This window comes from Mustela nigripes, chromosome 7 (assembly GCF_022355385.1).
Source record: "Mustela nigripes isolate SB6536 chromosome 7, MUSNIG.SB6536, whole genome shotgun sequence".
Classification (NCBI taxonomy): Eukaryota; Metazoa; Chordata; class Mammalia; order Carnivora; family Mustelidae; genus Mustela; species Mustela nigripes.
In genome coordinates this window covers 66759064-66786554 of record NC_081563.1, presented here as the reverse complement: position 1 = coordinate 66786554, position 27491 = coordinate 66759064, and the positions used below count along the sequence as shown (strand labels likewise).

Below are 27491 nucleotides of genomic sequence, written 5' to 3'. Positions count from 1 at the left end.
CCTCGTGTACCACATCTGTTACTCAAAAGTCACATATATAAAAGCCACTCAAGGCAAAAATTTATCAAATTCTGTTTTTCTCACTTCTGCTACTTTCATCATTAATAACATCTGCTTTAAAAAAAATCCCTGAGCATCTAAGGTAATTTTCAAAAGAAATTAAAAATTGAGATTTAAGAGCAAAATGTAATTCATCTTAGGGAAAAGTATTTTATCCATAAAATTTCCTCCTTTTTTTCAAGTATCTGTGCAAAACAGATTTAAAGGGTATTTATTTAGTATTTAATCATGCCTTCTCTAACATTTTCACGCTGCTCTAGCCTTTGCCAAGTATTTCCACACATAACTATGTACACAGAGGACTGTATATAGAGGATGATAAAATCTAAAAGAACAAAGTTTTCTTTTGAAAGACATGTAGATACTAAAACTGGAAACTAAACTAAACTAAAAGCTGGAAAAACTGGAACAAATCATTCCCAGATCAATTTGTTTAATTTTTAAACAGATTTCTTCAAGAACACCTCTTCTCTCAAGAAGAGTATTACAGACATACTGAGCCTTCATTACACTGTGCAAACATGTAGTATGACTTCCGCCTTGTATCTGTTGCAATTTTTATTAAGTCTATAAAAATAATGACTCTCTCCCTTTATCAAGCTTCATGATGATTTTGTTTGAGGTCTTCCCCAACCCAGCAATTTTTACTGCTAAATTCAGAGATGGCCCTTTGTTGTTTGAAGCTCTATCGCTATTTACTGTGTCTTCTCAACCAATTCCCACCCACAAACTTTTCGTCTTAAACTGTACTAGCACCTTCTTGATGATTTTTCACACATGGTCTATCCCAGCTGTCAAGCTATAATATAGCAAATATCACTTCAGTGAATAGGGACCGGGTTCGTCTAGCACCCATATGTACAAGGTTCTATTTCATTTACTCCAAAGTATTCTCATTTGTTCCCTTTGAAACTAACAAACCAAAACATCCCAAATAATATAGCTTTGATCATTTATTTACACACTGACATCAGATAATTTCAAAGCACTACTACAGGATATCACTAAATGCAAGCACTCTATACAAAAAAGATAAATTAAGTAATAAAAGGAAACTAAAACCTTTTCAAGATTTTACGTGTTTGAGAGAGACAGTGTGTGCATGCAAGCATGAGGGCAGGCAGAGGGAGAGGAAGAAGCAGGCTCCCCACTAAGCAGGGAGCCTGATGAGGGGCTCAATCCCAGGACCCTGGGATCATAACCTGAGCCCAAGGCAGATGCTTAACTGACTGAGCTACACAGGAACCCCCTAAATTATTTTCCATCAATGTTATTTATAAGTAACTGAGAGTCTGGGTTGTAAGCTGAGAGAAGGATACAGCTGAAAATAATATCCATTTATTGGTTTATTAAGGCTAAAATGCTTGTTAAAAGCACTGAATATTTAAATGTATTCTGACCAGTTCAGAAATTGCTTCACGGAGTCTAAAGGCCCAATCATCATATTGCTAGGATATCCCTCTTTTGCATGATGAATTGCAAACTAGCACCTAGCTCTCGTGAAAGAAAAACTAAATATTACCATGGTACATTTCTACCCAGGTGTAGACTGGAAATAAGTCTGTCTTACGCAGAGTCACAGGCTATAACACAAAAAACACAAATGTTTTATGTCAAGAACTAAAGTCCCAGTGCTTGGAGCTCATGTTAGAAGTTGGTTTAGTATTTGCTTTGAGTCAGTGAGCTTTGGGTAAATTTCCTGGCAAGGTGAGACCCTAACAGCTGCTATAGCAAGATTCAAAAACTGAAGAAAGACTTCCAATAATTACCAACTGAATATTAGTTGAGGTGTTTCCAAGTATTAAAGTTTTTCCAGAACAAACATTCCAAGAAAGAGTCTAAGATATGAAATAGCTTATGTGAGTATATAAATCAAACATAAGCCAAGAAATTTACTGCCAGACTCTAAAAGGGCAAACAAATTAAATTACATCTGGTATCAACTCTATTAGGTAATCTTTATTCCTACAGTGAAAATTCCCTTTAATTTTCTCACTTTTTCTTTTTTGTTGCACTTTTTAAAAATTTAGTTTTTAATTTTAATTCCAGTATAGTTAGCATACAGTATTACATTAGTTTCAGGTGTACAATACAGTTTCAACAATTCTATATATTACTCAATGCTCATCGTGATAAGTATATAATCTTCTCACTTCTAATCTTTGTGATCTCCAAAAGTATGAATTTATAACTTATTTTCCTTTAGAAAGGAATAGTACTTTCCTCCATTTTAAATATTTGATGGGATTCTGATTTCTGACTTCTAAGTTTACATTAGTTCGATTTCACTACATCTCTGTCACTTCCTTTCCTATAGAAAAGTAAAATTTTTCACTCCATTATTTGATATTAAATTCCGGGTATATCAAAAATGAAAAGCAAATAAACTTACCTTCAGAGAATCAACTAAATCATCAACTAAAAAGAGGCGTCTGAGTTCCTTTATCGTGCAGTTCACATGACCAAGAGCAGAATTACTGTATTTCTGAACCAACTCCTCAGATATGGCGACTTCAGATTCCAAATATGCCCTGGAAAACGAAATACATCTTAACTGTCACTGGTCACAGTGATTGTCCCTGGATGTCTCTCATTCAGCAATTACGTATCTGTAAAAGAAGTCATTAATATTTTACTATAAAAACCTACTATTTCCTAATTAGGTACAATGTAAAAATTCACCAACCCATGCATATTTCACTGACATGCACAGGGTCAGCTGATGAACACAGAAAAAAAATCCTTCAAAGTCAGACTGATCTGGGCGTGACTCTTAAGCTCTGTCACTTCACTTGTCTGTGTAACTTCGCAAAGTTACTGTCCTGAGGATTCAGTGAGTTCAACGCTTAATACAGGCAGACGCAGAGAAGCACTCAACAAATGGTAGTTACTACTATGGGTTTGGGTTTTTTCTTCAAGCTGACTTTATGCTGTCTCATTAGATCTTCCTAACAAAGATCCCATTCCCCAAATACTACACTCTCTCAGCCTAACTTTTCAGGGGAAACTGCCCAATATGTCAAGGTCCAGATTGTGAAATGGCTACCAAAAGTATGATGCTAACGGTAGTAAAACGTAATAGTTACTGTCCATGAAGATGCCTATTTAAGAAAACAACTGTAATGAAGAAGTCATTTGCAGGAATGCAAGGAACTGCTTCATTGTTATTGTTATTGTTCAAAGAAGCCATTTTATCTTGGTGGAGTAGAACCAACTCAGAAATACTAAGCATTCTTTCCTATCGCTGGACGTAGCTCCTTAAAACCCAGTCCCTCTTCATCATTCCCCAACGTTGGTGGACACTCGGTTACTCATAATGGAAAGAACAGTCCTCTCGTAAGTCCCTGTCCCATAGCTGACTTCTGTAATATGCCCCAAATATGCCTCTTTGTTTTTACTCACTGTGCTGTCTCTCTAGTATAAGTGTACATTATTTAAAAACTGGAATGTTCTGTCTCCAAACCAATCGCTAATCTGTCTGCATCCTAATCCACTCCTTCAGCCAATGCCAAATTCATTTTACTTAAGCTATCCTAGATAGTGCTACTTAGACTGAACTCAGGTAGGAGTCAGAAGACCTGCTACTATCTCTCTGTGTAACCTTGCAATGTCATTTGACTTCTCGGGCTCATGGTTCCCACTCCCTAAAATTAGAGAAACAGACCTTCTTAAATCTCTTGCGGCTCAAACATTCTGTGATTCTAAGGTTCCAACTTTTCAACCAGAGCCCTATTCAATCTTTCCAACCTGTTTTCTCACCACTCACTATGCTGGCAGGCAAATATGCGCCATTCATCAAACATTTTTTAATCTTACTGCTTTTGTTCATCATACTGTTTTCCTGATCCACAATGCTCTCTTCTCACACCTAGTAATAGCATAGCCACTCAGTTAGCCCATCTCAAATTCCACCCACACATGAAGCCTCTTTGGCTCTTTCTTCCCTAAGACCCTCTTATCCAATTCTAATAATGCTTTCTTTTGTAGTATTATTATAGCACTGACCATATCCAGCCCTGGAATATGGACATGTATATACTTGTTTATTTTTCCTGTGAAAGTGTAAACTTTTAGTTAAAGACCAGGAATATATCCTTCCAATGATGGCACAGCACTCAGACGATTATTATTGATTAACCAGCACATATCAAGTTGTTATTATCAAGTTAAAAATGATCAAAGAGTCACATCTACCCTTAAATCAGCAATAGTTTATTTGTGCAGCTTTGGGAAACACCAAACAGAAGCTGAAGTAACTTTAAGTTGGTATTCCGTTTCTTTGTACCACTGCTTTTATTCCTGCTGAAGACAAGATGCGAGGCCAGCAGGCACAAAGCTGGCACTCTCCATCAAGGAAATCCTGGGGATATTTACATTCATTCAATGGGCATGTATGTGTTATTAATGCAAGGCCAGCACTGCCATCACTCTTTTCCAGTGACCGGAGGTATTACACACAGACTGCACGGTACCACCATTAGTGTGGTACTTGGAAAAACTGTCCAACAGGATTTAACTGGCATGTCGGCTGAATTCAGGACTGTAAAAAAAGGCCTCTGAATGAAGAATAAAGTGTTTCTCAAGAAATAAGAATTAAGAAAATCACTAGATTTCTTTTCCCTAAAATCCTCTTTAAAATAAAAGATGTCTAAAATTTATGGTGTAGATAATTTAGAAGTTTTGGCTTGACAATATTTTTAAATACTTCAATTTATCTAATTAAAAATCATATTCCTCTATTATTTTTGGCATGCTACAGCTCTGCCATTTTGAAGTTGCAATCTCAAGTTACTGAACTTTAAGTATGTTTCCCTCTTTTGGAATGGAATAATACCATCTGTCTCGCTGAGTTATTATGAAAATTAAGTATGTACATAAAAGACCAAAGACATAAGAGCATTCACAAAAGCCGGTCTCTTCCCCAAACCTATATAGCATCATTAATATGAAGAGAGCACTAGAGCAAGACAAGCAAAATAATTTAGTAGATCTCTTCTTGTAAAGTCTGAAAATCAGTTTACATTTACCCATTAATATCAACTAGATAATGTTCTTGGTAATTACACACTCATTCATGCCCACATAGATACCTGCCTTACCAAAAGAGAAAAAAATGATGTCTATATACAAAACAATTAGAACAATTAGAGAATATCTCAAAGCCATACTTACTGCAATAGGAAATGAACCCTCAGATCATCTGGACCGAGTGTTAAGGAAACCTTCAAAAAGTTACATCTTGAAATCAGAACTAAATAAGAAGTGTAATAGATTAGTTCATCTGAGAAGCTAAAAGGCAGTATGAATGGAAATAAAACCCTAGAAGGGGTGAATGAGAGACAAGATAAAGATATTTGGACTTGATCTTGTAGTGAACAGGAAGCCCAAATACCTAAAAATATAATTAAAGTATTATCTGAGGAAAAGCGGATACCACGTATAAAAGTTGAAGTAAACCAAGGTAACCAGAACCCCAAGTGAACAAGTAGACAAACTTTTTCTGTAAAGAGCGAAGAGTTAAATATTTTAGGCTTTGAAGTCCATATATAGTCTCTGTCACAACTGTCTAACTCTGCTATTACAACATGATGAAAACAGCTAAATGACTGAGTATGCCTGTGTTCTAAAAAGACTTTATTTACAAAAGCAGGAAGCAGACTGAATTTGGTCCCTGGCTTTATGGGCTTGCGGTCTTCACTGAGGAAGCAGGAGAAAACAATACAACTTAGTTATCTTCTTTACCCGAGATGGAAATAAAGACATCAAAATTGGGAGTCTGAAAATGGGGACAGTAGTGGTGTTACTGATAGAAACTGACAAGTTTGAGAAAACAAAACAAAACAAAAAACAAAAAAAAAAACGTTCATTTACAGACATGGTTAAGTTAGTGGTTGTCAGGGGCTGGGTGGGAAATAAGTACCAGTGGGTAGAAAATTTCTTTTTTAAAAATTTTGAGAAAATCTGGAGTTAGATGGTTATGACTATACAATTCTGAGAACATACTAAAAACCACTGAATTTTGTAATACATGAATCGTATTTCAATTTTTTGAAACTGGGGGGAAATACATGCTGAGTCTGAAGTTAGGGCAGAAGACCCAAACGAAGGTATGTCCCATTACCAATCAGATACATGATATGAGCATGTACTCATAAGTCAGGGCAGAAGATGATAGTTTGGAGACAAGGAGTGGCTCATCAAAGGATAACAAGAGGATACAAAAGTATGCCTTAGGGAATAAGAACAGAAAACTAGGCAGAGAAGGAAGGGCAAGAGGACACATAGGCATGACAAGATAACATTACGGAAAAACATGCACATGCCAGTGGTAAGAAAGGTATTTCAAATATCAGCACGAAAAGGAAGCAATAAAGAAAACAGAACTTTCACCAATCCTAACCATGTTAAAAAGATATAGTTCCCATTAAAGTAAAATTAGATAATCAAATACCTAGTTCTAATAAATATTACTGGCACATAGTAAAGTTAGGCTAATGACACACAAATCCAGTATTTTCCCAAGAGCCCATGAAATGACATTTACTCAAAAATCTCAAAAGCAGATGCTTTTGGTATGGCCTTTTAGTAATAATCTACAATTATCCTTAAGCAGTAAAAAATGCACGCCGGTAACTCTACAGAATGAAGTCTTAATACTAATCCTGTTTATAGTGTTGCCAAGGTGTGCCTTGTTTTCCAGACATCTCACCTGAATGGGTGGCCTTCATCTGATTTCTGGATAGCTTGGATCACACCCTTATATATCCTAAAGCTGATAGTCACAGAGAGCAGGGCCAAGACAATGTAGGCAGTTACGCTCACAATGCTGAATACTGTCAGTGAAAGCAGCAGGAATAAGCTGGCACCAAACACTACTCCAGTCTTCTTAATGTCTCTCCAGTAGAGGAGGTCAACAACTAAAAATTAAAGAAAAAGAAATCTGAAATTAGAACATTATTTTATCCATTTGAATTTGGCACATTTATACTTGCTCCACCTACAAAAACAAAAAGGTCTCTAAAAGCAAAACCAAAACCTAAATTGTTAAGAAAGATTAACTTTGTAAGCTGCACTTTAAACCCATTCGAAGTAGAAATTAGAATCATACCTCCATCTATTTACCATTAATTTTCCTCATGCAAATCTGTTTCCTTTCTGTCCAAATCACTCTTGCTATACAAGATCATTCAATCTTCTCAAGCCCAGTATAGCAGACTTCTAATCCAAAACAAGTTTTTAAAAATATTATCTTGAGAGCTTTCAACTTTGTTCATTGCATAATATAAATACAAATAATGGAAAAAAATCTTAACACACTTACTAAAATGATACCAATGATGTAAAAATATATTTGCAGAAAAATCACTAGTTCAAGAAGTTAATAAAACTATGAAAAGCTACACATAGGAGTTCTATGACTCTGCTTTTAAGAGATCTCTTTGAGAAACATAATGAAACTGTAACCTAACCTGGCTATTATCATTAAAACAAAAATTGCCTACAACACCAAAGACAAAGGAAAACATGCTTTAGAATACCTGAAAAGCTACTTCTCTTGAGAGCAGATAAATACAATGCCATAAAAATGTAGATGTCAAATAAAAAAAGAAAAACTCAATGTGTTACACTGTTATATAATGTTTATTAATAGTAAGGAGTCAGACAAATCCAAACTTAGCAAATTTGTTCTTGGCCTATGGTCACAGAGCCATAGTGGGGATCAAATAACCATAGGCCTGCGGTCTTAAAGTCGGGTTATGTACAACACACAAAGATTTCTGCAGTGTGCCAGAGGGTTCCTGAATTCACAGGCTAAACATAATTTGTCTCTCTCTGGACTGTGAACAACTAGGGGATGGGGGGGGGTGTTTAATAGTCTTATAGTAACATAAGTATGGGCATATTCTTGAGTACAGTCTTAAATACCTGTTAATTTTTAAGATAAAGAAGGTAACAAAAAACACATTTCCACTTATGGTTTGTCTCCCTCCCAATCCCATCTTGTTTCATTTATTCTTCTACCCACTTAAGCCTCCATGAAAAATTAAAAAAAAAAAAAAAAAAACACATTTCCAAAGGTTGCTTTGGTTCTCTAAGGTATGTGATTTTCTTTTACCATTAGGGGTACTTCTGTGGGGGAAAACTATGTATGTGAAATGTAAAATGTTAGATGTCATTATGAAGCCCTCAATTCCTGTTAGTATTTATCACGAGTGCTAATTAAGACATTTTAAATCTAGTCACAGTGTCTGAAACATAGCAGGGGATCAACATTTATTATGTTTAGGAAACACTCTGTTATCCTCTGATTTGATTTAAATGCTACTAATTTAACATTGTATGATTTACAGCTTTGTGTTCAACCTTTGATTTTAATTCTTTATTCACATTTTCTCCCACCTCAAGCTTGTTCCAACCCTGCCTAAAACATCTACCTTAGTTTTGTTCTATTCAACTAGTTTCTACTATTATACAAATATAGTAGCACAACTGAGAAATAACCAGAACTTGAAGCAGTGTATCTATGGCTATAAAAATGACATCATAAATAATGTCATACTGAATAAAGAGACAGCAAGCGATGCTAATAGATTTGTGACATTCAGCAAACATTTATTGAACTGATACTGTTCATGGAACTCAACCTAGTAGAATTAATTAAAAACCTGAAAATGGGGATGTGGACTTTTCTTTAAGACCCTGTCCAACTCTAAAACACTACAATTCTAGGAAGACAGTAAAATATATAAAAACAATGACAAAAAAATTATAAAATCACTGCTGCACCATCATTACAATTGAGAAAAAGGAAAAAATGGAGGACATTTTAAAGACTGCGAAAAAGACAGAAGTTGAGCTGGGTCCTAAAGAATGGGTAGATCTAGAAAATGTAAACATGTAGGCCTCATAAGTCTCTGCTAGCAATGGTTCTCATGATTAATGTAGTTTTGTTTTCTTAAACAGGGTACCTGGGAGCGTGGGGGAGGCAATGATGAAGACTGCTCTTAGTAACATAATTTTTCCCTGTGGGCTCCCCTGTGCCCCGAACAAAGCACTTAGATTCTGGTGTTGGATCACCTACACTCAACAACTCGCTCCATAACTTACCAACTATGTGACCTCAAGCAAGTCACCAAATCTCTCTGTACCTCAGCTTCTGTATCTATAGAATGTGTACACAATAGGAATGATCCTAATGAGATATTGTGACGATTAAGAGAGAAAATGAATTAACAAAATGTTTCATTAATAAGATAGTGAATATATAGTACACAGCATTTAACAAATTCCTAATAAATGTCCAGGCTGTTATTTATTGTTGTTATTATGAACACCATTACAATCACTATTACCATTCTTATTAAGGTATTAAATATAAAGAAAGTTTCAACCTCATGATTAACCTGCAAGTTAATAAATCATATTGCTATTATAATCATGTTGCTTTAGAAGACACATGGAAAAGGATTTTCAAACTTATCTAAGATTTCACTAACAGAACAAAAAGCTGATAACCTAGAAGAATCAGCAAGTAAAATACACCTCAAATTTTTACATGAACGAAATGCTGCCTTATAAAAATGTATGGTTCTCAAAGTGCTCCAAAACATTTATTAACCTTCAAAATCACTATTGGTAATAAGTTAAAATAAATGCAGCTATCTTCACTATTCTTTACCATCAGTAAAAATCCTTCAATCAGACCTGATTATAAAAGAAATGACTTCAGGCTTGAGATATACAACATAAAAATGACTAACCTAAGAGTTACTGTCTGGACAGTTTTAATGACTTGATAAGAATTATTTATAATTGGTGTATGATTTCTATATAGCTATGGTAGAAGAAATTACCAGTGGCTGGGATTCAAGAGACCCACAAGGCTAGTACTGTCTCTGCAACTGTACAACTCTGGATGAGGCTCCCAGCTTCTCTGGACCTTAGTTTTATCATCAGTAACCAGGGCGTTAAATAAATAATTTTTCTTTCACCTTCAGAAATGAACATGAAGTCACTACAAAGATACACAATCAGCCCTGCATTCAAATTCCCAATCAGTGGATCTGTAGTAATGAGATTTTATTGCTGTATTATCTGTGCCAAGGATAAATTTTAAAATCTCCTTCCTTTTTAATTCTAGATTTTTTTGAGGGGAGAAAGACTTAGACATACCAGTCTTCTGAAATGAAACTTAATAAAAAAGGCTTTCTTTTACTGTCAAACATTAGTAAAACTTTAGGGAAACAAGATCTCATATTCCTATAATTTTTCAAGCAATTACAAACTATATCATTATGGCCACAGTATGCTAGAAGTTAAAAAAAAAAAAAAAAAAAGACTGAGAAGCTACACACTTTTAAGCAGGACAGATGTTTCAGAAATCTTTTCCAGGTTGCTGATCTATAGTTTCCACACCTCCCTTTATTTCCTGAGCCAATATTTATCAGGCACTTACACTGTGCCAAGTACTATTTATAGACTACATAACATTATCTCTTTCAATTATTAAAACCCTAAAGGCCAGCTTTCAGACAAGAAAGTGAGAACCAGCTCTTCTATGACTGGACTCAGATCACTTAATTAGTAAGTGATAGAGCACGGATTTCGACACAGGCTTCTTATTGATAAAACTCGTATGCCCCATGTATGATGTCAAACTAAGATTCAGCACATAAATATGCTTAATAAGTGTCACACATATGCATGCATAATGAATAGGCAGTGTTGGCAGGTAATCACCATATGTGAGATGAATCCCAAAGGCCAAGAAAGTCAAGGTCAAACTAACAAGAAGGTTAATGAATGAGACACAAATTTTAATGTGACTACTTAACCCACAGTTAAATCCAAAAAGGAAGAAAGAACTCTATTCCAATATAACTGAAGCTATTTTCCCATAGATGAAAACTATAATTAATTAGACTGTGAAAAAAATCTTTTAAAAGCCATGTGAATCTAATTAAGTAAAATTAGAAAATATCTCCATGCAAAAGAACACTATGCAGCCAGCAAGGATAGTGATGTAGACCTCTATTACCCAAGAAACATGTCCATATTGATAAATAAAAACAAAATGTTACCAAAAGATTCATACAGTAAAATTTTAAAACCTTAGATAACCATGAAGTCTGAAAGGATATCTAGTAAACACAATTTGTACTGGAGTATTAGGGTAATAGATGAGTTTAACTTGCTTCTTTCTTTCTATGCCATGTGAAATTGCCTCTCGCCCTCCCTTGCGGCAAACATGAATTATTATACTTTCATTATTATTATACTTTTATTATACTTAAAAAAAAAATTCCCCCCTCTCCATTCCTGTTCATTACTGCTAAAGAACCTTATGAGCGTGGTTTTCCCAATAGGTTTTCCTATGGGGAGGAGGATATAATGTATGCTAGCTTAAGAAATATTTAGATCCAGGTGATAGTTAAAATTTTAACAGTATATAACCAAGTTGGTAACTCTGGTGCTTTGGGTTGGACCAGCTCAATTTCCCCAAAGTTGATGATATGGGAATATCCATGTATAAAGTCCAGTAGTATTCAGTGATTACGGCCTAAAATAAATTTAACTGCATGAGGATACAGTAAACCCAAACCTAATACTTTCTTTCCTCCTATCATATGAGTCCTAAGAATTAAGGTCTTTTCAATAAATGGAAGAGCTCAGAAAATCCTATATGTAAACTACACATATTACATAAACATATGCAAAAGCTATATAGGAATACTCAAAACAGGTATCTTCAAAGCCATGTTGAAACACGCCATATGGGGCGCCCGGGTGGCTCAGTGGGTTGGAGCTTCTGCCTTCAGCTCAGATCATGATCCCAGGGTCCTGGGATCGAGCCCTGCATCGGGCTCTCTGCTCAGCAGGGAGCCTGCTTCCTCCTCTCTCTCTGCCTGCCTCTCTGCCTACTTGTGATCTCTGTCAAATAAATAAATAAAATCTTTTTTAAAAGAAAGAAAGAAAGAAAGAAAGAAAGAAAGAAAGACGCCATAGAATGGCTCTGGTAGAGCCACAGACCTTAAAGCCCTGAGGAGGAACAAGGGGAACAAGAGCCACGAGAGAGAAGACAACTAGGTAATGGAAGTCATACATAAGACAAAATTAATGTATGCCAGAACAGGAAGGTCTGAGAGGCAATCTACATTTACCAAAGTCACTGTGCAAAATATAGAAGGATTTCAGTATTTTTGTGTAAAGAAATTTAAAAGATTGTTAATGAAGCTGTAAGGATAAAAAAACATTACATTATAAAAATATTAGGAAACACGGTTGCCACCTTAATTGATAGTCTCCAGTATTTTTGTCTCTCAGATTCCTTAAATTGATTTTAATGAAGAAATATTAGAAGATTCCAGAATTGTTAATTCTCAATCAGAGGGGAGTAGTTATTAACTTTTAACAAAATGCTGAGAAATATATTCAAATGCTATTGCTTCTAATATTCATCAAGAGACTTTATATCCATTATTAATTTAGATGTTCAATCCTGCTACCAAAATCAGGCAAAGACATGGCAAGAAAACCACAAATCAATATCCCTTACTAATATAGACACAAAATACTAGCAAACTGGATACAGCAACACATAAAAAGCATTATACACCATGGCCAAGTGGTATTTATCTCAGAAATGCAAAGTTGGGGCGCCTGGGTGGCTCAGTTGGTTAAGTGACTGCCTTCAGCTCAGGTCATGATCCTGGAGTCCCGGGATCGAGTCCCACATCATCTCCCAGCTCCATGGGGAGTCTGCTTCTCCCTCTGACCTTCTCCACTCTCGTGCTCTCTCTCAAGTAAATAAAAATAAAATCTTTAAGAAATGCAAAATTGGCTCAACATATGAAAACCATTCAATATAGCACACCATATTAACAGAATTAAGGTCAAAAACTGCATGAGCATCATAATAGTTACAGAAAAAGGATCTGACAAAAATCCAACACCCCTTCATTACAAAAACTCTCAACAAACTAGTAACAGAAAGAATGTCTTCAGCCAGATGAAGGATATACAAAAAACCCACAGCTAACATCATACTTAATGGTGAAAGACTGAAAGCTTTCTGCTTAAGACCAGGAACAAGACTGGGATACCCGCTCTTTCCACTGATCAACACTGTCCTGGAGGTATGAGGTAGAGCAATTTTAAGACAACAAAAAGAAATAAAAGACATCCTGACTATAATAACCTATCTCTACTTGTAGATAACATGATCTTATATATATAAAATTCCAAGGAATCCACAAAATAGTTACCAGAATAAACAAGTCCAGAAAGGATGCAGGACAGAAGATTAAATTAATATATAAAAATTAACTGTATTTCTATAAAAGCAATGAGTAATCTGAAAATGAATTAATAACTTCACTTACAATAACATCAAAAAGAATACTTAAAAACAAAGTGAAAAAACCCCCAAGACTTAGAACTAAAAGCCACAAAATATTGTTGAAAGAAATTAAAGAAGACTTAAATAAATGGAAAAGACATCTCAAGTTTATGGATTAGAAGGCATTATTATTAAGATGGTAATACTCCTCAAACTGGTCTAGGTACAATACAATCGCTATCAAAAGCCTACCTGCTGTTAACAGAAATTGACAAGCCAATTGTAGACTGTACTGAAAAACACAAAGTATCCAGAATAGCCGAAACAATCTTGAAAAGAATTACAAACATGGAGAATTCACACTTCCTTCTTCCAAAACCTACAAAGCTACAGTAATCCAGTCAGTGTGGTAGTTGCACCATGATGGACAACAGATCAATGGATCAATGGAATAAAATTAATAGTACAGAAATAAACACATTCATAATCAGCTGATTTCAACAAGAGTGTCAAGACAATTCAGTGGGAGAAATTTTTCACAAACAGTGCTGGAACAAGGGTATATATGCAGTATATAACTGTAAAAAAAAAAAAAAAAAGTTGTTGGACTCCTACCTTCCACCATACACAAAAACTAACTCAAAATGAATCACAGACCTGAAAAGCTTAAACTATAAAACCCTTAGAAGAAAAAAAACAGGTGCACATCTTCATGACTTTAGATCAGGCAGTAGTTTCTTTGATATGACACCACAAGCACATCCAGTAAGAGAAAAAGATTAGACCTCATCAAAAATGAAAAATTTTGTGCTTCAAAAAACACTAAGAAGAAACATTAAGAAATGTTAAATAGTTAATGTTTAAAAATGTTAAAAAACATTAAGAAAACATTAAGAAGACATGGGCGCCTGGGTGGCTCAGTGGGTTGAGCCTCTGCCTTCAGCTCAGGTCCTGGGATGGAGCCTTGCATCAGGCTCCCTGCTTTCTCCTCTCTAGCTGCCTGCCTTTCTGCCTACTTGTGATCTCTCTCTCTCTGTCAAATAAATAAATAAAATCTTTAAAAAAAAATTAAGACAGCCCACGGAATGGGAGAAAATATTCACAAATCAAATATCTGATAAGAGACTTGCATTCACATTATATAAAAAACACTTAACAACAATAAAACACAAATAAGGTAATTAAAAATGGGCAAAGAATTTGAATAGACATTTCTTCAAAGAATGTATACAAATGACCAATAAGCAATGAAAAGATGCTCATCATCATTAGTTATTAGAGAAATATAAACCAAAACGATAATCAGATAACACTTCAGACCCACTAGAATAGCTAATATTAAAAAGATGGACAACAACAAGTGTCGGCAGGAAGTGAAAAGATTAGGACCCTCTTACACTGCTGATGGAAATACAAAATTCAGCCACTGTGAAAAACAGTATGGCAATTCCTCAGAAAGTTAACAGAGATTTATCACACAACATAGCAATTCTACTCTTAGGAATTTCTAGCCAAAAGACTAGAAAAAAACCTGTGTTCCTACAAAAACTTATGTTCATAGCTGCATTATCCATAACAAACAAAAAAGAGGAAACAACCACAATTCAAAAGTTGATGAATGGATAAACAAAATACAGTTTATCCATTCCATACAATGAAATATCACTGGTCCATAAAAAGGAATGAACCACCAATACATGCTACGACACGGATAAACCTTGAAAACATGACGTTAAGTGAAAGAAGCCAGACACAAAAGATCACACATTGTATGATCCTCCCTATATGTGATGTCTAAGAATAGGTGACTCTACAAGAGACAGAAAATAGATTAGTGGTTGTCACGGGCTGAGAGGGGTAGAGATGAGGAGTGATTGCTAATGGGTATGGGGTTTCGGGGGGGGGGGGGATGGATGAAAATGTCCTGGAATTAGATAATGATGATGGCAGCATAATTTTATGAATATACTAAAAATCAATGAATTATGCACCTAAAAAAATTTAAAGTAAACTAAAAATAATTCTTGTTTTAACATGTTTCTCTACTAGGTTGTAAACCCTACAAGAGGCATGTTGCCTTATTATCTACCATATCCCCAGATAAACTTTCAATAAATATTACTGACTGCTTAGAATGAATGCATACTTTATGCCAGTTTGAGGCATGTACTAATTCTTATTCAAAAACATTTTCTGTTTTGTATTTCACATTAGTTTTACCGAAACTATTTTCAGATATCTACACTTACTCAGTAACAAACAGCAATGCTTTCAGATAGCTTATAAAATAGTATCATTTTAAAGGATTTTATATCTTCTTACTACACCCTGAAGAACTGATGACTGCCTTTCATCTTCATACTCACTCCCCTTACCAGCTTCATTAATATTTGCTGCATTGTCTGAACAGTGGCCAGACTATTCTTAGGAACAGAAACACTTAAATTCAAAACTATACTATTTTTAAATGAAAATAAAGGATATCCTGAAATAAGAAATACAGGGTCACTATAATGCTGACTTAGGATTCTTTTGTAATTATTAGTTCTGTTTATGAATAAAGAGTTTAATGGCCTCTTTATTCTTGAGATAACAAAATTAACACAAAGGGCTTGTATAAGAAAAGCTTGGGGCGCCTGGGTGGCTCAGTGGGTTAAGCCTCTGCCTTCAGCTCAGGTTATGATCTCAGGGTCCTGGGATCGAGTCCCGCATCAGGCTCTCTGCTCAGCGGAGAGCCTGCTTCCCCTCTCTATCTGCCTACTTGCAACCTCTCTCTCTCTCTCTCTCTCTCTCTCTCTGTCAAATAAATAAAATCTTTAAAAAAAAAAAAAGTAAAAAAAAGCTTATTAACGTTTCATGGTTCCTCAAGTCTCCTATACTGAAAAATAAAAAAGTGTTGCTCATGCAAGGTAACCTACTGTAGCTTTAACTTTAGTCTTTTACAATATATTCAAGAAATATCCTTTTAAATATCTGAGGTTAATTTAATAGTGCCTGTCCTTCCATAACTGTGGGAAATGCTTATGGACTACTGTAATAAAATATTGCTGACCCATTTAAATAAATTCTGGTTATTTAGAAAAAAAATGATTTACTCCCTGCAGTGGTACCCACTTTTCTTTCCAAAATAAAAATCTGAAAATTTTTTAATTTGTGTTTTGTGCAGTGCTAAGAGCAGTAGCATCTTTACCAAACTAAATTTATTTTAAAAATAACTCTGTACACTACAATCTTTTCTTCAAAATAAAAACCTCTGACCCAATATAGAGTAAGAAGAGTTGCCTACACTTGGTAATCATAAAATGTCATCTGTCATAACTAAAAATAGTGCTACCATGCATGCCTTACATACAAAAGTCATCCAATTACAATTTGCCTCAAATCAAATTCTTACTGAAGCTCTTCCTTGAATAGCCTGAAGTCAGGTTTCAGTTTCAAAATCTTTTGTCTAGAAGGTTAAAAAAGTTGAACTAGCAGGTCCTAAAACTACTGACAGGAGAATAACGGCTTCCTAAGCAGAAGCAAATATTAAGTTTTCTTTAATAAAGGCAGGCAGTTAAATGGGAAATTAATAAACAAGAATATATTAGAATGATAATAAAATGTTATTTTTCACAACCATAGTCTTTAAGTAATTACATATTTATTAGGAATCATAATCCTTAAATTCCTCTCAACTGCCAGGATAAGTGACTAGAACTCAGAGTTGATCATTTAGCCCTACATAGTAAGCTTTTACCTCCACCCAGGAAGCACTCACCACACTAATAAATGACAAGTGGGAGCTCCAGAAAAAGATGTGTGCAAAGTGGGAACTTAACTCTTTCAGCAGAAACAGTTAAGAGGCGCATGAGTCCCATTTCTTCCTTGGGTCCTTCCTTCGATCAGTATAACCCAGACTATATCACTTAACCTAGTTACCCCATGTATAAAATTAGAAAATGGATACCAAACTATCAGCTTCAGATAGTTGAAGCTGAAAAGGGATTGCACACAACGGAAATGCTTGGTGAACTAAACACACTAAATAAAGGTTTATATCATTAAGAGACAAAGTCAAACAGGGCAATGAAATATTAAATGCAATGATTTACTAAGAAATGTGAATTTCTTGAAATGTGAATTCAACTTTCTCTGAAAGCACTGCTTATTTGGTTTTAGTGAGCAACGATCAGGTTGATGGATACCTACTACTGCTACAAAGTATCTCAACCAAACATTAGCAAAAATACTGGTGTGTCTCCTTCGCCATCTTCGCTTCCCGTTAACTTGAGTTTCTGAAAGATCATGCGCAATTTTGGGTCCTTGCCTCTTTTATCACTAAATCTTTCCTGCTTTACTTCCAACAACACTACAGCTCATTGGCCAATTCCTACAACCAAACACCTGAGGAAAAAGCATTTTAGGTAAAATCAGCACAAATTGTAATTTGCCTTTTCTATAATAATTTAGCAATCCCCTAATCTAAGCAAGAAACTGTCCTGAGTACTTTGCATACTGAGGCTTAGCAGTATTAATAAATAAGTAATGTAGGGTTACAGACTGAAATTCAGGTCCAACCACAGAAGTCTCATTTTCTCCATCATACCACATTTTGTATTTAAAGGAGTATGTCAGCATTCACACAGGCCTCATTTGTTAAGTTAAATTCACCAATTTAATAGTTCATGTAGATTTCAATACTTCCTTTAATCCCACATTCTATTTCTAGCTTTATTAGAAGGCAAAAAATGCAACAGAAAATAATCCTAACTTCCCACTTCTAATTTCTCTAAACCATGATAATTTTTTTTTCCACAGAGAAATTTATATAGCTAATTCCATTTTCTCTAAGGTAAAGCTAAATAAAACCTTTAAACATTTAAAAAAAAAATATATATATATATATATATATTCCTAACCAATGATTCTCCCTACCTGTGCAAATTTGAATAATCTTCAGTTGTAAAGAACGTCAAAATAAGGAATCTTCCTATAAAAGGGCTGTTAGTTCTGGTAAATTTTGGTAAGCATGCAGTTATTTATTTTAAATTACTAGAATTGATCCAGATATACATAAATGTAAACATGAAATCAGAACAGACACTGGTTCAATGTACAATTTACTATGGTTTAAATTTTATTTCTTGTGGGTATCCAAGCATTACAACATTACAAGAAATAGGAACCAAACCTTAGAAATAGGAAATCACTGCCCCAAATCCTATTTTCTCCTAATAAAAACTAAATGGAAAACATACTGTTCCATAACTCTAGAAACTTGAAAAGCTTAATAGACTGGAAGGGAGGAGGGGGGCTCAAAGCAAATTATTAGTGCAATAATGGATAAACTAATTATGTTTATATAGACAGCCTCTAACTTAGATGGCTCAATTTTAGGATGGTGCAGAAGCGGTACATATTCAGTGATATCATACTCTGAATTTCGATCTTCTCCCACACAGTAGCTCCACACGATCATGAGGGTAAACAACTTTTACAACCATTCTTGTTTTCACTTTCAATATAGTATTCAATAAATTACATGAAACAGCCAACACTTTATTATAAAAGAGGCTTTGGGGGCATCAGGTGGCTCAGTCTGTTAAGTGCCTACCTTTAACTCAGGTCATGATTCCAGGGTCCTGGGATTGAGTCCCAGATCAGGCTCCCTACTTAGCATGGAGCCTGCTTTTCCCTCTCCCTCTGCTACTCCCCCTGCTTGTGCTCTTTCATTCTCTCTCTCTCTGTTAAACAAATACATAAAATCTTAAAAAAAAAAATTTTTAAAAAGAGGCTTTGTGTTAGATTATTTTGCCCAATTGGAGGCTAATGTAAATATTCTGAGTAGGTTTAAAGTAGCGTAGGCTAAGCTATGATAGTTAAGTGTTTTAAATGTATTTTCAACTTACAATATTTTCCATTTATGATTCATTTATCAGGATGCAACCCCATCATAAGTTGAGTAAGATCTGTACTTCTATAAGCATTGATACCTACCATATTTACACTGAATATAAATGCTCACTGGAATAAGTAGCTGGTAGTACAGACAATTAAATGAGAACATCAGAACACTAAAATAGACCAGAATAACATATTTTAAATTATTTTAGATTATTTCAGTGGAAAAAATATACAAACAGGTACATCCAACAAAAAAACAGCTATAACTCCTCTTATTCTTAGGAAATTCATAATTTTAACAAGTCTGCAGTCTGAGAGTAGAAATTCCTAAATCCATCTCAACAACCAACTCTTAATAATGGACTTGCAGAGCTATAAGTAATATTCGGTAATTTTTAATCTTTAAGTTGCTTTGAGGTCCTTAAGTAAATGCAATATAGAATAAATCTGATAGTGGTGACAGAGTAGTTGAGGAGAGACAATAGTATTTTAGTGTCTATCAATATCGTCAATAAATGCCTAAGTGGTGATTGGACTAAATGTGAAAGCCCTGAAGATTTAAGAAACATGTCTGTACATTTTACACACATAAACATACACGAGTAACAAACGTTAGCATCATCCACGATGAAGCAGAAAAACAGAAAATTTGGTCTCAGAATACTGCTCTGAAGATGCAAACAGAAGAGCTGTTTAAATTACATTTAGTAACATTGTTGAGCCTAAATTCTAGAAAGAGATGAGACCAACTGAATAAATAAAAAGGGAACCTACAAAGTGGCCTACAAAGTCCCCACTAGGCTTAACATTTTGACAATACTCATTGACTAACCCACACCTACTTTCTTTCACTGCTAGTGTGAAAGACTACTGCGTATTTTACTGCATACAAAAAGACCATACAAAAAGAGATATACACCATTTCCAGTAAGATGATACAGACTATATAAATGAACAAAATCAAAACATGGGTCGATTTAGTAGACCTGGCTGAACATCACAGTTCTCAGCCTCTCCCTTCACTGAGGTATGCAGAACAAACAAGGAGTTCCAATGGTGAAGACACCACGATTTCTGACTTCATGGAATTCACTGGCTAGATCAATGTATATCAAGATACGTATCTATTTATCTTTACAGACATCTATATAGAGACACATAGGTATCCTCACTCTTTTCCTAGCCTCTAAATTCCACAAAGGCAGAAAGAGTGGTGGCTTCATCACTGTGTCTCCTCGCTGACTGCACAAGTTTACAGAACAATGGAGTACCTCCACCTCAGAGGATTAGTAAAGACCTTAACAGAAGACTAGACCTTTGATAAATAAGACTTGGACAGAATGAAACGGGAAGAAGGGGCATTCTAGATAGAAAAATCCACAAACAAATGCAAAAAACACTGAAGGAACAAGTCCTTCAATGTGGCAGAAGACAGGGTAATGAGAGATGAGATTATAATAAAGGTGGGGACTAAGCCAGGGAATGCCTTTTGAAAGTCCAGGATAGACAGTCTGAAGTTAATTTGAAAGTAAAGAAAAACCTCTTAAGTGCTATGATAATAGCCAGAGTTCAGGAAGATTAACTTGGCTGTGACACAGAGGATTTAGTGGAAAAACCAGTGAAGAGGCCTGGTGAGGAACAAGGAATACCCAGACTTGGATAAATAAATAAAACAGAGAAGGTATTTCCACCATTGCTCCCACTACACAGCTGTACAAGACTTTAAACCACATATAAAGGAAAACATTTGCAAATTGAGCCTTTTTTAATATAAGCCTGTTTGTCCTCAGGTGACTTAGTTACTTAAAACTGACAAAATAACTATTTTAGAGTTAAAACCATCAGAAATGCACACATAATATTTAATCTTGGCCAAAGTTTTAGGACAGACACTTTCATACATTTGTACAATTTTTTGTACAATTTAATTTTTTTTAATTATTATTAAAAAGCAATATAATCTGTACAATCTTTATGGAGGGCATTTTTGCACCAGGAACCAAAAGCCTAAATACTATAACCCAGCAATTTGGTAATAATCATGGATAAAAACAAAGATTTATATTCAATTATATTCACTTTAGCACTGTTTATACTTGCAAAAACATTAGAAGTAACTTGAATATTTCACTATATGGGATTAATAGTACATACTTAGAATACTACAGCCATTAAAACAATGTAGAATATATTTTAAATTAAAAGCATTTCTCCACTTAATGAAAGATTACAGAACATAACGTACCATATGAACCCCCAACATACACTCACCACTAAACTTACCACACCAAAACAAAAACCACTCTATGTGAAGCAAAAGTTTTAATCTTCAAGACATCTAAATTTTCTACAACAAATGTATATATATTTATGTATATATAGGGTCATGCAGCTAAACCAAGATCTAGAAGTATTCAATGAATGCCTAAAGGTCGTGTTTCAGCTAAGTTTAGAACTTCTTTCATTCAAATGGGTCTCAAAATTAATGCCAAAGTTCCCTCCGAAGGCATTTTGTGGCTTTCTCAAGAGGTGAGGCATTTATTTCACACAGCAAGACCCCTACTCCTCTCTACCTGGATTGTCAGTCTGCATGTACAACTGTAAACATATTCAGTAACCTGAAGCCTTCAAAGAAACTGCCAATGGTTTATCAGAAGTAAAGACCGGGAGACCTACAAGAACCCCTGCAAAGAAATATGCTCCAGAAATGGGCCAAAGGCACTTTGTCTTAACAGTCAAACTGAACCTTTATGCTAGAAACACTTCGGTCACCATCCTACAAGAATAACTTCTCTCAAAGGTCGCCTATAGCACATTAACTGCCAAATTCAAAAAAACACAAATAAAGACAGTGTTGCAGAGGTTTCTAAAATTCCACAGGGTCCAAAAGCATTTCTCAATCTTCATATTAAACAGCTTCTCTGTGGTATCTAATTATTCAATTCCCAATTCTTTATCATTAAATCTGTCATTTCTCAGAGCTTTACAGAAGTTCTATAGTCACTCCAAACCTGAAGCTTCTAAAGCTGAACTTGGCTTCATTTCTACCTATTTCTACTGATACTAAAAAGCACTAGCAGTGCCAGGGTTCCACTCTGACTGAAACTGCGGTCCTTCGAGTCCCTCCCTTACCCTAGTCCCACAAATCTATGCCAAATGTCAAGTATTACTTACTTGAGTTTCTCAAATCTGTCACTTCCTTTTCATTCGGATTTCAGGCCAAGTTCAGTCATTATTTGTTTTAAATCTGGGCACAAATACAGTCATCGTAACTTCTGCCTCTAAGTTCTCCTAAAATTTAACTTATACAACAACCCAAACAAGTCTTTCAAACCTGCTATCATTTTATCACTCCTGACTTTAAAACTTCCTAAAGCTCTTTATTTCCTTCCTAGAAAAATTCAAAAGCCAATGAATGTCCTCTGCAATCTAGCCCACGCTATCTTCTCCTAAAACCAGGGAACCTCAAAACTGGAAGCCGAGAAATCATGCAAATGAGCAAACTGAAATTAAGACCAAAAAGGGTAAGTTTCTCACTCTGGCCAAAATTAAGTTACCAAACCAGAAACTTAAAAACCTAAATCAGGATCTCCTAAAATTGCCTGGTAATAATGTGAATGACACCAAGATGTTTAATACACAGATTTCCAGGCCCTTCTGCTCTAAATTATGATTCAGGTCATCTGAGTCTGATCATCAGGAATCTGCATGTTTAAGAAGCACTAGGTGATTCTCATCTTCAGGGAAGAATGAGGAAACCTGACCTACATCTTGCAAATCTTCTATATTCTTTAACCAGATCAACCTTATCTTTCAACTACTATCTTATAAATACTCTGCTCTATCCAAAACACTCTACTCACTGTCTTGATCATTCCTTGTTCAGAGGTTGTATCATGCTCTTACCCACCCAAACCTCTAAACTTTCCCATTCCTTCCTATTCTAAGTTCTTCAAAATCTTAAACAATGCTTTCCATATAACCTCAATAATCAAGGACCATGTGGGTTTCATCTGTTGTAATTATGCTGCTAAGAATGAAAAATCAAAGCTTAAAAAAAAAAAAAAAAAAGTAAGAGAATACAAATTAATACTGGTTTTAGCCTGAAAGAAAAAAATGTCTTAAATGCTAGTTAAGCAGCAACAAAACAAAACAAGAAAAAATAAAGTTTTCAACACATTGAAATCAGAGTAACTCTCACTTCTGTTACACTATTATACTTCACCATCATTAGATGACTGATGGGTGTTTTTCAACCATGGCACTTAGGGCAAGGTGGAACCAGTAGGGGAAAAAAGAAATGGGGGGCCTAAGTATTTTTGTTTTTTTAAGTATACCCAGAGCCTAAATTTGTTTCTCTTCTCTATCCATACTTCTCATAAAACTAAAAAACCTCATTTTCTCACAAAATGAGGGAAAACTTATTCCACAGCAGTTTCACCTCTTCAGTGATTTCCACTTAAGTCGTAATCTATAATCTACATTAAAATTAGCTGCTGATAAATAGTAAAATAGAACTTCACCAATAAATCAGACAAATAGGTACCAAGCAAAAAAGCCAAAGACAAGCACTAAAATATCAGGCCATTCCATTTAACATACAATGTGAAGCTCTCCAGAGATATCCAACAGTAAATGTGATTTTATAATTAGTGTCTAAATAATCAAAATAAACTTCTGGCACAATACAGGCTATATTAGATCTTAATTTCTCCTGTCTCAAAATATCCATAAATTTCAGCAAATAAATAACTTAAGGTATTATTAAATAGTCTAAAATTTAAATTATTAATACAGAACCTCAACATCTGCAGAGTAGACCCTAATGTAACTTTTTGCCTATTTTTAAAGCTTGTTTTATTGTATTGGTATCATTACGCTAAATTTTAATTATCAAAAACTAGTGTTTCAACTCACCTTTCATTAGGTCAGAAGGATGAAGAAATAAAAATTCTTCTCCTCATTAAATTTACATACAAAGAAATCACAAAGGTAAAAATCCAAAGCTATATTGTTTTCTAGTCTTTAAATTGCAACTATAAAAATCTTTGTCTCAATGTGAACTCAATCTCAAACTCGCCTTTCCCCCACATTTCTTTATTGAATAGATTTTTAAAAGGATGTTATGAATGTTACTGTAATTAGCTCCACATATTGCTTTTAGAAACATTATTACCAATTCTGCAAACAATTCTGCTACAGAAGGAAGTAAGATTTTTAAAAAACTTTAAAACTTAAATGTGGCCAGGAAAAAAAAAAAAAAACTGTTGGTGTGTAATGTCTACTTGAACTACTTAAAATAGCTCTAATAATTTTAAGACAATTTATTACAAGTGGTCACCTCTTTTTTTTAAAAAATGGCACACTTACCCATCTACATAAAATATTTTTAAAATATTCATTACAGTCAACATTTTAGCACTTATGGGCCTACATTCTTACACAATGACCCACTGAGACTTGAAAGGATCTGCTGGGCTTTCAAGGGGGAGGAAAGGGGATTAAGATCACTGATTGGTTATTACAAGGACAAAGGTTAGAGACTTAAATATAGACATGCATTTAAAACTGCTGTGTATTCATCTTAATGATTTCAAGATATACACAAATATAATCTACTTAAAATGTGACTGGTAATGACTGTAAAGGTTCAATCAGATTTCCAAAGAAGAAACAAGCTTAACTGCAAACGCAGTATCCTGCTACTTAAAAAATCTTGGATAGAATTTCAACTACACCAAATCAGCTTTAAAGCAAAACAGTCACAGAAAATATGTCATTATGTAATAGAAAGACAGCTATATAAATTTATCGCACTAAAGTGACCAACAAATGAAATGCATTTAAAAGATACTGTTGACAATGTGCAAGATTAAAGAATAGGATTAAAGAATAGAACCTAATCAACCACAGGATTGCAAAGCCTAAATCAAATGCCAGTGAGAGAACAGCATGAGATTTTCTCATATACAACCACATATAAAAACACATAAAATAGCTCTTTTAATGTTTAACTTTTAAAGCTTTCATAGGCTCCATTTTCAACCCAAAATACATCTAAAATTGCAAAGCTTATTCGCAGAAATATATTATTGGTCACATAAAAAAAACTGAATAGAAGATTAAAAAGTACATATACCCTTATCCTTCCAATTTTTCTTCTGACAGTCCATCTCTTGTCACGATCTGCCCTCCAGATGCAATTATCAATTATGCATACCAACAGAAAAGCTGTTAACTGCACAAATCTACCCTGTGAGACATGAAATACCCGTTTCCTCCACCGAAGTCTGCAGTCTCCGCTGCACAACTGCAGCAGAACTGAAGTCACCTGACGTCTTCTGGGTGTGGAACAGACTGACGCAGTGCAATCTGTAACTAGGCTACTAATACTCAGGCACGACTGCCTTCCTCCTGTGTGTTTATTGTTCTAGTCTTTTGCTTGTTGCTCATACCAAAGGGAGCTACTTTTCCAGGGAGAGGGGCAAGCTACCAAAAAGAAAGGGAAGAAAAGAGAGCTGGTCTTTTGTCAGAGTTAACCACTGAATATATCTGAAACGCACTTACAGCTGTATGAAATCATTTTCTTTTCACAGTGGGTGAATGATGCCACTGGTTTTCAGTTTCATTTAAAACCCTAAAATCAATAGTTACCTAATAAGATAAAAATGGACCAATCCAAAGAGGGGTAATAGCTTAAATTTCAAGCCTGGGAAATGCTGAATCTCTTCGTACTTTCTCCTCTGAGTTTACTAAGGCTTAAAACATTCAGCATTTGCACCCTCATGAGGCTATGAGTGGAGAATCACGAAATCAAATTATTAATATTTACTGAATATATGCTACTTCAAAAGAAAAAAAATGGTTTTATTCAATCTCAGCAGTCTAATCTTTCTAATGCAACGCTATTTCTTCTTTTACAATAATGGAAATCAGAGACTTAAAAATATATATTCCTAATCATCACCTGCTACAACTCAATCTTTCAATAATCTATTAAACATTACTGTAAGTACTATTAATAGATTCTTAGCTTGAAGAGAAATATTCATGTGCGAATTATATCATTTGCCTTGGGAAAATGACATAAGACTAAACCAAAATTTTACTGATAAATACAAAAACAAATCTATGTGCAGAACTTTCAAAATTTTTGCTCAACTTTCTAAAACTGGCATTCATTCCAGTGCAGAATATTATGTCTTTACTAATGTTCCACAATTAGCTTAACTGTTGCTAGCATTTAACCAAGCTATATATTTAATGAGAGATCCGCTAAATGTTCTAAAGTGTGTGACAGGATGAAGTACTATAAGATATATGGCCTATGTACAGACGTACACACTTCTGAGATATAGCTACAATGAAGTTGGTATAATATTTTCTGAAACTTACTGTAAAATTCTGCAAAATCCTTAGAATCAGAAGTGGTCTGGTCAATGACTCAGTTCTTTCTGTCTGCCTTTCTAACTCCATATATGGATAAAGCAAAGCAATTTTTAAAGAGAGTCTATTATTCTAAGCTCAAAAATTAGTATCTAATTTAAATTTTTATTCACTGGACCCATATATATAATGTGCTATTATGGAGAACCCTGTCACAAAGTCATACCACAGCTGAAAATATCTGGCTTCTCCATACAATACTTTGAAATCTCAAACTATTCAGTTAAGTCTGAAATATTTCCAAAATACTATCTCTAACAACAAATCCCTTGAAGGATATAAAGACATATAAATACTTTAGCATTAGAATAAAGCATTCAAAAACAGTGCCCAAACACTGTTTTCAAGTCAGAGTTTACTGCACAAATAGGAGAGAAAAAAGAGATTTCTTGAGACAAAGGTATTTACCACTTATACTATTCACATCTGTTGGTACTTGATTTGATTGAAAACATTTAAAAACAGTCTCAGAGAGCAAGAACATGTGATAATAATAACCATTCATCTAAACACTGAATATACTTAAAAGCTCCCCTGGAGGGGCGCCTGGGTGGCTCAGTGGGTTAAGCCACTGCCTTCGGCTCAGGTCATGATCTCAGGGTTCTGGGATCGAGCCCCGTATGGGGCTCTCCGCTCAGGAGGGAGCCTGCTTCCTCCTCTCTCTCTGCCTGCCTCTCTGCCTGCCTCTCTGCCTGCCTCTCTGCCTGCCTCTCTGCCTGCCTCTCTGCCTGCCTCTCTGCCTGCCTCTCTGCCTGCTTGT

At 34.9% G+C, this 27491-nt stretch overlaps 1 protein-coding gene across 4 annotated transcripts in view; it reads right to left on the bottom strand.

Moving 5' to 3' along the window:
- The window catches only part of RTN4 (reticulon 4), a 72973-nt gene that overhangs the window by 9052 nt on the left and 36430 nt on the right, over positions 1–27491 (bottom strand). For 3 of the 4 annotated variants that reach the window (XM_059406068.1, XM_059406069.1, XM_059406070.1), the window contains 2 exons: positions 6770–6977; positions 2453–2591 (listed from right to left, as the gene is read on the bottom strand). In XM_059406068.1, coding sequence (XP_059262051.1) covers positions 2453–2591; positions 6770–6977 — 347 coding nt within the window. Of the gene's footprint in view, positions 1–2452; positions 2592–6769; positions 6978–25424; positions 25664–27491 lie in introns of those variants that run through there. The other variant, XM_059406071.1, reaches the window with a different exon arrangement.